Source organism: Budorcas taxicolor, chromosome 9, assembly GCF_023091745.1.
Source record: "Budorcas taxicolor isolate Tak-1 chromosome 9, Takin1.1, whole genome shotgun sequence".
Taxonomy (NCBI): Eukaryota; Metazoa; Chordata; class Mammalia; order Artiodactyla; family Bovidae; genus Budorcas; species Budorcas taxicolor.
The window spans coordinates 54014548-54025173 of NC_068918.1; the positions used below are offsets into that span (position 1 = coordinate 54014548).

At 37.2% G+C, this 10626-nt stretch overlaps 1 protein-coding gene across 1 annotated transcript in view; it reads right to left on the reverse strand.

Annotated features, from left to right (window-relative positions):
- CFAP206 (cilia and flagella associated protein 206) overlaps positions 1-9864 on the reverse strand; it is a 34348-nt gene extending 24484 nt beyond the window's left edge. Inside the window, exons 1-6 of the mRNA XM_052646032.1 lie at positions 9757-9864; positions 9027-9110; positions 6185-6275; positions 4381-4569; positions 3428-3586; positions 1723-1931 (exon numbers count right to left, since the gene is read on the reverse strand). Coding sequence (XP_052501992.1) covers positions 1723-1931; positions 3428-3586; positions 4381-4569; positions 6185-6275; positions 9027-9110; positions 9757-9864 — 840 coding nt within the window. The remainder of the gene's footprint in view (positions 1-1722; positions 1932-3427; positions 3587-4380; positions 4570-6184; positions 6276-9026; positions 9111-9756) is intronic.
- Between the last annotated feature and the right edge of the window lie 762 nt (positions 9865-10626).

The following is a 10626-nucleotide window of genomic DNA, read 5'->3' on the forward strand; positions in this document are numbered from 1 at the left end:
GAGAGTGCCCCACCTTGGGCTCCCTCTCGCGTGGGTCTTAGAAGCCCGGGCAGAAAAGTGAATGCAGAGAGCCTCTGTGTTCCAAGGGATCAACCTGAGAAAGAGAGGGAGGGAGAGGGAGAAAGAGAGAGAGAGAGTTGACATGGGGGAGGCCAAACTTGTGTAAAAACCCCATAACTTTATTTTCAAAAGGTGCTTATATACCCTACGTTGTACATAATGGAAGATGCAGAGTCATGCAGGGGCAGCAGTCCTAACCCTTATCGATACCAGGCTTTCTTTTTGCATATCTTTCTGTATACAAAAGGTCTCAGGTGATTTACATTATCTTCTGACCAAGAGGCCTGTTAACATTTTATGGCTCTCTTCCTTGATGAATGTTAATCTCATTTTCCCTGAAGTGTTTTTCTTTAATCTGCATCACCCTCAAAGTACTAAATAAAGTTACATCCTTATAGAACAAAGGTGCAGTGGGTTACAAGAAAGAAAGTACTTAACTCAAAGATCTATGTTGCTACTTGTTTTTTCTATATACCAACTATATTAATTAATGCACTCCCGGGTACACAACAAATAAAGGATATGAAAACTTGGCAGCAAGTATTGGCTCAACAATGAAACCCTTAATCAGTTCTATTCTAATGATTTTTAACTCCTCAAAAGGCTCTACATTCCTAGAATTTTTAAGCTTCCTGTGCCTCTCAAAGTTGGGAGGCTGTAAACAATCATATGTGCAGTTGTAAAAGTTAGAAAGCTATCAGAAGGGTTTGAATTGAAACACTCCAATTACTCCCAGGAGACTTATTAACTAGAGCTCTAAGTTAATTTTCTTTAGAGAAAGGTGGTCGGGGATAGCCCCCCATTAATGTCAGAGGTGTTGGTGAGAGACATAAAATAATAAAACAGACAGATTCTGGTTTCGGGGTAGATGCTCAGGCAGAGGACCCCTTGAGACCTGATCCGCCTTGCCCTGTCAGGCTCTCCCACATGACCTTGTCATAGGTGGGATCTCCTGTGCTGGCTCCCGATAGGTTTGTTTATTAGATCTAGAGAAGCAGGGAAAAAAATCTTCTCCACCAAATTTTACAATTAGAACAAGTAATTATATAAAAGTGATTTGAATGCCAACAACCTGCCAAACTATATGTTAGACACTTGTTCTGAATGAAAGCAAACAATGCAACATGTCTTATACGCAGACATATAGCTGTATTACCATAGCAACCATGCAACAATCATATTACCGAGGACCAAAGAGAATCAACCATCAAAAACCCTCTCAACACACCTTCATTAAAATCAGCATCCAACTCTCCCATTTCTATTTTAGTCCTTGATCCTACAGATGCAATATATGCTGAACACTTATTAAGGTTGCTTTCTTTATCAATGACCTGGTCACCCTATAATATATAAGGAGGTTGTGATAAACAACAAACAAGGCCCTACTATATAGCATGAGGAACTATATTCAATATCCTATGATAAACCATTATGGAAAAGAATGTTTAAAAAGTTGGAACCTGGATCACAGTAAGTGAAAAAGTTGGAACCTGGATCATAGAAAGTGCTAAAAAAAAACCCCTATTTAATCAGTGGCTTTTTTTAAATTAAGCTAAACATTTAATTCAAAGCAAGTGTATATATGTACATATATACACATATATACATATATGAGGCTGCATTCTGTGGAAATGGCCAGCTCTTAAGACAATAACTCACCAAAATGACCTGAAGGAAGATCTCGCATTGCCGCACATTATATAGGGCTTCTCTTAACATATAGGGCTGAAGTTCTTGACTCATGAGGGGATTCGTTGCTACCTTCTCCAGGATGGCTGTGTAGCGGTGTGCCTGGTCCTGAACCGCCTCAAGCTGGGAATCAACATGCTGAGTGGTGGCTGGGATTGCTTCCTGTAGAATAGCTGGCACTGGTTTGAAAGGTATAATAAAACAAACATGAGGCAAGCTAAAAGAATTCAGGAAAAAAAGCCTAGAAAGTAGTCATATTTAAACCAGTAGGTTGAGTCAGTTTTTTTTTTTAACCAAATTAATAATAAAGAGGCAGGTGTTTCATCACTTCTATATCAGGAGGAAAAGAACAAAAAAGAAAAACCTATCAAAAAACAAATAAAGCAAAACACCACACTGCCAGAATAAGAACCAAAAGTTAAAGCAGATCACCTTTTGTCAATAAAATATAGAAGAGTCTAAAGAACAGACAGGCTTTGGTGTTTTGTGCTATTAATTACGTGCTTCTAGAAAAGCCACTGTATCTCTTCTGTGAATCTTCTTTACTGTTTGTAAAAAAGGAAATAAAAGAGTACCACTTAAGAAGCTCACTGGGATACAGAAAAACAATAGAATCATCTAGCAAAGCAGGGAAATGTATGAGGAATGGGAATTGGACTTTTTAGAATACTTTTTAAATTGCAAAAACAATTACCCTATTGTACTAGATCAGTGATCTGGTAATAGACACTAACACCTTCTCAGTGGGCCTACATGTGCACCACGTACACAAGGAATTTACTCCTACTGGTTGGTCTTTGAGCAAATGTTTGAACAAACACTTTCAAACTTAGATAATGAATGCATTAAGTATGTAACAGCATAGTAGAGGCTCTGGATTTATAGACTTGCAAATATTCTCCTCTTATTCTATTTCATTCCATTAACCACCTCAGCAAGTTTTCAGGGTGATTTTCTCTTTTTGAATCACTGAATTTTATTCCATTTTGGTTATTTGGCTTGGAGGGCTTCCCAGGTGGTACCAACAGTAAAAAATCCACCTGCCAATGCAGGAGATGCAAGAGGTGCAAGTTCGATCTCTGGTTTGGGAAGATCCCCTAGAGTAGGAAATAGCAATCACTCTGGTTTTCTTGCCTGGAAAATCCCATGGACAGAAGAGCCTGGTGGGCTACAGTCCACGGGATCGCAAAGAGTCAGACATAACTGAGCATATATGCATGCAAAGAACATAGAGGTCCATTGAATTGGGGAGGCTGGACTCCAGGAGGCCCTCTCAATCCTTGTACTGATTCACATCCCATACCAGCTTCGTGTGCGGGGTGTGCTCAGTCGTGTCTGACTCTTTGCAACCTAATGGACTGTAGCCCACCAAGCTCCTTTGTCCATGGAATTTCCAGGTAAGAATACTGGAGTGGGTTGTCATTTCCTACTCCAGGGGACCTTCCCAATGCAGGGATCAAAGCCCCTAGCTTCATGATACTTAAAAATGTATGGTCTTGCCCCAATAAAATGAAAGATTACTGTACATTATGAACAGTAGCAGTACCTAAGGTATAGTCAAAACTACAAATGTTAAATCTAAGAATGCCAGTGGTGTACTGTGTTTTATTTTCCTCTGTTCCCATTAAAATTTAACCCTGTGTAACCTATAGAATTAACCTAATGATATACCTACAGTCATCAATGCCTTCTCCTCCCTTTCCACAGTCTCGGTTAAATAAACGAATCCCAGTCACAATCATGGTGAGTTCTTTCAGCTGGCGTTCTTTGTCCTTCTTAGAAAGGGTTAGAAATGTCCCAAGTTCAGTTTGAGGAAATACACTCTGTAGGGCAGCTAAACAAACCACAAAAAGGACAACAAAATGATAGAATAAAGACACCAAAACTTAAATAATGAGTCTCTTTCAGCAGAAAGCTAAGGGGCTTGTCTTTATAGAGTTACTTAGATGATTCTTTAACTGTCTGATACCTGATTCCAGAATACTTGGCAAAATTTAGCATACATCAAAGCTAAGCTGCTAAAAATAATGCCATTGCCTCACATCTTTTTCTACAATTATGCATCCATCAGTAATTTTTTGGCAATGGGCATTAAAACAAGCTTTCTAAGTAGGATTCTGAGTAGAAAAAAAAATGATGCTTTAAAAGCATTATGGAAGAAAGCTGTGGGAAGATTAGAGATATGGCCTATTCCTTATCTTATATATGAAACTGGGCAAGTATTTCCTAAGGATAAAATAGTGTTGTTTACCTTCATCCATCCTAGATGACAGACTCAACTCCTTTCACCAGTATGAAATTTACTCTCCCAACATTTCCCACTCCTCAGCCAGCCTGGTACTCTTAATCATACTGCCAGTGCTTCTCTAGTGAGGAATAATAGGTCCCTAGGTACATATAGCTCTAAGAAGATGAACATATTCACTTCCCAGAGGTGCTACTTGAGTTTTAGTGATGCTACATTGTGTAAGAGGGATGTGGGTAAATTTTAACCTCTTATTTGTGCTATTTTTTTTTCAGACCAAAGGAGAAAACTTCAATGTTCAACACATGTAATTCACCATGTTTTATAAGATATGATGTTCATGTATGTTCACACATGGAATGGAAATGGTGTACATTTTTTACCTGTTGCCTCTCTGACAATCTTGATGTCTGTTGGGGACCCCAGCCCAGAACGCAGTAACACGTAGCTGACGATCTTGCGGTAGAGGCTTTCCAGCTCCTCTCGGACACATGCTCGACTGTCTGTAATCTCTCTGCTAACAGAACTTAATCTAGACTCTATGACCCGGTGATGTTCTTCAAGAAATTCCTCTAAAAATGGCAATAGACAATGTTCCATATATTGATACTTAGAATTCTTCTCCAACAAGAAAATAGGACCAGAGGGGGAAATGGCATGGTATGGCAATTCTACTGCATGAAAACAAGTATTTTCTTAGGATATAGTCATCAAAACAAAAAAATAAATAGTGGCCAGCAAGTAACTTCAAGACAAAAATCTGGTGGCAAAGATGTACTACAGTGATTTAAATGGCATACTTTGTCAAAACACGTAAGATTTTTAAACAGACAATCCAAACCATAATAGATAGGGCTAAAACCTCCTAGTTAAACAGGAAGTATACAAGACATTTTATAATATACATTATAAACATTATATACATACATTATGTATGTATACACATTATAAACATATACAGTATAAATTATATGTACTATCTATATGCTATTGGTAAGCACATATAGTATACTGTATGTAAGCAAATATGAATACCCATAAAGATAGTATAAATTTTCCTCTTCAACTATGTGTGTTTCCATTTTAGTTCTAGATAAATTTCCTTTGAATGGCATTACTGTAATACAATGTAGCATCAAGAACTGTATCCCCCACCCTTCTTCCTGTGATACAATGAGGTTTAAGCTTAATTGTGGCAGGAGCCACACTTCACCAGCACTATAATTTTTGCAACTAAGTCAATTAGACACCCTTTAACAAGGGCAATAATTAAAATATCAACCATACACAATTCATAGCTATAACTTTACACAAAACCTCAAACTTTGAAATTAAGAAAAATCTAAATTACATCAATTCATGACTATTATTTTATAATGTCATTGTGATGGTTTAGTCACTAAGTTGTGTCCAGCTTGTGACCCCATGTACTGTAGCCTGCCAGGCTCCTCTGTCCATGTGGATTCTCTAGGCAAGAATACTGGAGTGGGTTGGCAGCTCCTTCTCCAGGGGATCTTCCCAACCCAGGAAGCAAACCCAGGTCTTCTGCATTGCAGGCAGATTCTTTACCAACTGAGCTACGAGGGAAGCCCTAAAATGTCATTATTATTAATCAAAAAAGCAAGATACATGATTTTACACATATAGCATAACTAAAAGTTTAATACATAGAGGGAAAAAAGACAGTTAAAATAACCAAATGGTTAATAATTATATCATTACAGTCAGCAGAGGCAATCTTTATTTTCCTTTTTATCTTATTTCCAAGTTATCTTGGATGTATGTAATAAACGATTTACATACAAAATATGTTCTGAGCTTATATTTCCCATCATTAACTTCATTTTTAGGTAAGTTATTTAATTTAGGAAAGCATTATGAGATAACAATATAAACCAGGAACCAAAAAATCAGCAAATTAAAATTTTTAGGCTGGCTGCTTTACTGTATTATGTATTAGTCATATAACAGTTAAAGCACAATAGACTCAGAAACTTTTGACACTCATTAAGGCCAATGGTCTCATTTAGCATCTCCAATATTATTACATTCTTCAAAGTTGGAAAAAATTTCAAAAGACAGACAAAAAAGTTAAATTGTTCTTCATCAACCAAATGAAGCCCTATAACCTGAAATACAATATGAATCTTCTTTTAAAGGGTATCGGTATAGGTAGATAGACATTACCTCGACTTGTATAATTCATATCAAAATAGACTTGCATCTTAATGGTGTCCAGGGAAGGATTTTTGCTGTCCAATAGCCGATTCACACAAAGCTAAAAGAGAATATCCCATAAATGCTTCTAGTTATATTTTCTGAAGCAATTAGAAGTATTTTCCAATGTTATTTTTAAAATCAAAGAGAAACATCAAAGCAATAGCTTCTGATATTTATCTACCAATAAGCCCTTTTATTTTTTTTTTTTCCTCAGAACTTCATGCTTTATAGATCATTTAACCAATAACATTTATTAAGTAATAAGCGATTTCCCCTGAATTAGCCAATATTACCATACCCAGGTGGCTAATAGTCTAGTTGGAGGCAAGGACCTCGACAAGGTTAGTCTCTGAATGTGGGTGGACACTGCATGAAGCTTATGCTCATGTCTGGAGCTCTTCTTGAGTTCCTCATTACCATTTATTTGAACCTTCATGCTCCTTTTTTTTTAGCTGATGCTGAAGGTCATGTCCATTTTATAAGAAGCTGCTGTGGCTACCATCCTCTGCTCACGGACAATCTCTGACCCTGCCTTCTGTTTCAAAATTTCTTCCTCTGGTCCATTTTCTCCTGTCTGCCCTCCCCTGCCCCCTCCCCGCACCGACACACACGTAGATAGCTTATGATAGACAGTTAACCTGAATTTTTCTTTTCTCCTCTCTTCTCCATCCCCCAACCCCACTCTTCCCTATCTCATGTTAGACTTTATGTCTGTACCTGGCAGGCACATCAACAGCTTCCCTCAGCCCACCTCCCAGGGCACCAACACTGCTTTCCTGGGAGAAGGGAGAGGAGAAAGCAGGAGTGAAGATGGGACACCTGGACTGTTCCAGGTGGAGAGGTGCCGGTCCAAGCACAGACTTTACAAATGCAAAACTTAGCTCATCCACATGGTTCTTAATTGAGAAAAAGGAAACACACTTTTTATCACTTGAATTATGATATAAATTGACAATTAATGTCCCTGTCACATTAAAAGTACACTGAGCATAGGGAACTATATTCAATATCCTGGGATAAACCATAATGGAAAAGAATATAAAAAAGAATTTATATATGTGTGTATAACTGATTCACTTTGCTGTGCAGCGGAAATTAATACAATATTGTAAATCAACTACACTTCAATAAGAAAAATAAGATTCAAAAAATATATCAAACTCCTGCCAACTTAGTTGAGTTGGTGGGGGGGAAATTGCTTCTTGAGCCATGAAAAGGAGAAAAACACTTTCTGCCCCTCCTTGGTTCTTCTCCACGGCTTTCCAACAAAATTTCTGACTGACCATTAGTCATTTCCCCTATTGCTAAGAACAGGCTTTATAGCACATTCTCAGTTTCAGCACAAAAAGACCCAGCTCTCAGCTGCCATAGAGAATCATGGCATTTCTTCTGCATGGTTATCCTAACAAAATATTCCCTAGTTTCAAGCTTCCAAAGCTCTTCTTGACCCTCTAACATCTGCGGACAGACCTGTGTTTCACTATGCAAATTGCTAGCTGAGAGAGAAGATTGAGATGATGAAAATTTTCTCCGCCATTTGTTTGAGCTCAGAAAATATCCACATAAGAGTTTGGGAAAGCTTGTTTCAAGTCTTTTGTGTGAAGGAGGGAATTCAAATCATTAAGCCCAGGGGAAAAAATAATGTTGAAATTTTAGGAAATCCACTCACAAATATTTAGAAAATAAACATTTAAGCATCTAAACCCAGTGAGTCAAACTTAAAACATATGGAAAAATTAATAGTATCTAAAATTCCTGCCTTCTTTAGTTCTTACAACTGCTTTTCAGGCACATTTACTTGATTTCTTTTTTTTCTTTATTTTATAGTAGATCCTTTACGGTTAGCTCTTCATCTGTTTTAAATACAGCAGTGTATAGATGCCAATCTCAAATTCCCAAACTATCCTATGAATCATTTTGCTCTTAGGTTCAATTTTCCTTTTAGAAAACACAAATTGTGTTGAATCAAAAATTATATGAATATGAATTTGTATATAACTTAACTGTATATAAGTCAGTTAATTTTCTCAATGTCTCATTAGATGAATAAGATGTCTCTAAAATACTGGCAGACACTGCTACCTGCCAGCATCCATGCCCCTCCTTCCTTACTAACAAAGCCTCAATCTGGATTAAGGCAGAGATTTTCTTTCAGCTAAAAAAGGAAAGAGGAAAACAATCAATATCCTAGGCTCACTTGAAATATCATTCTATTCAATAAATGCAAGGGCTTCCCAGGAGGCACAGTGATAAAGAATCCACCTGCCAATGCAGGAGACACAGGAGATACGGTTCAGTCCCTGGGTTGGGAAGGTCCCCTAGAGAAGGAAATGACAGCCCACTCCAGTATTCTTGCCTGGAAAATTCCACAGACAGAGGAGCCTGGTAGGCCACAGTGCATGGGCTGGCAAAGAGTCAGACACGACTGAGCATGCAGGCAGGCCACAAATGGAAAGAGATGGGAGGGATTCTGGGAAAGCCCATTATTTTCCAAAAACAAAGTGACAGATCCAATTGCACACACATGTTGACCTTTGTCCTCTCACCTTATACCTGCCCAAAGGTGGAAGAGCTTTCTTGTGACCCTGGGGTGAAAATACATGCATGATAGTGACCTAGGAAGTCAGGAAAAACAACCTATGAACCTCTAGACTTCATTCTATGAGAAAAAATTTAATCTCTCATTTGTTTGCACCACTGTTTGGTGGGGTTTTATTTCATGGAGCTGAAGGCACTATTGAGCAACACAAATCAAATATTTAGAATTGTGAGTAAATCATTCAAAATTTGAGAAATGTTGGATAATCACCTTCACCAATTTCTGCACATCACTTTTTGTGAGCGTTCTATCCGTGTTAAAGCCATTACTCGGATCCAGAACAACAGCTTTCACCTGAGAGTAGGAAAAAGTCCATTACATTTATTTCATATTACTACAACATTAGTTTAATATTTTTCCATTTTTTAAATAACTCCCTCTTGATTACCCAGGGGTGGATCATTCAGCTGAGTTTCTTACAACCCAGTTCCTCAGCATCTTCATCAGAAACTGGAGAAAGGGAGCAATTTTACCTTGGGAAACTAATTTGAATATTTTTACCATATTTTTATTGTGTATTATTATACCAAAAGCAAGAATAGAGAGATATCAAGGAAATGAGTAATTTTTACAGCAGTGAACAACACATGTTAAAAAGAAAAAAACTTACAACACAGGAAAAACATAATTGATGTTTCTTAGATTCTTTGAGATCTTCTAGATCAGTCTCTTAAATCTAGAACTAACATGCTTTATAGACTTAAAAAACAAACAAACAGTATTTTTGCCTGGAAAAATCCCATGGACAGAGGAGCCTCGCAGGCTACAGTCCATGCAGTTAGACGCGACTGAGCACACACAGACACAATTTGTCTACCAATCGCCATAGGTTTTCAATGCAACAAGTTAAGAGAACATCACAGAATTCTAAGAGCAAGATAGGCACTGCTGAAAAAAATTTTTTAATAAAGCAGTAATTCACAAAAATATTTATTCTTACCATAAAAGCAACCAGAGTTTCAGGAACAATCTCTCCATGGGCTGCACATTCTTGTCCTATTTCTCTAATGATATTCTTTATAACACTTTCAGCCTGAGTGGGAGGCATTCTAAATAAAAAGATTTTTTTTTAATTGTATTTATATATTATTTTTTCCTTTTGAGATTTCACCACTAATATATGTGTAAAGAGTCATATTATTTATTAACTTAATAATATTTACTAGTATATAGGCCCCTCTTGTTTTTCATTAGTTGGTTTCATATTTATAAAAATGAAGGACTAATGATAACAGTGAGAGCAATTGGGATTTAATGACTGAAACATTTCCTCTTTATTTAAATGATGGTGGTCATCAAAAGTACCCCTATAACATGATTTTTTTAATTAAAAAAAAATGTTAACCAGTATTAGAGATGGAGGATGGGTGTAGGAGTAGAATTAGTGAGAAATTCCACTATGTAGGTGGCAAAGTCAGCTTGAAACAGGACATGCTTATTTCATCACATTCACTAAATGACCTTTCATAATTATCAGAGACTCTTGGAACACAATTCTTGCTCGGATCATCAAAATTCTATTTCTTGCACATCCAAGTGAAGGTTTATACTCTTGATTAAAAGCATAAAAGCAAAAAAAGCAAAATATATAACAAGTCATGGATCACGGGGAAAAAAAAGAATTCCTGGTGAAAAGGTGGTAGGTTTTAATAGTGATCAGGTTTTCCGATCTAAGCACAGGGGAAATTAGCATGCAGAGAATAACAAAGGCAATCCCAGGTAGGTAAAGATCACTTTCAGCATATTAGGGTTCAGGTAAGGTTAACAACACCTGGCATCTAGTCCAGGAGAACCGGAGAGCCTGGTTTCC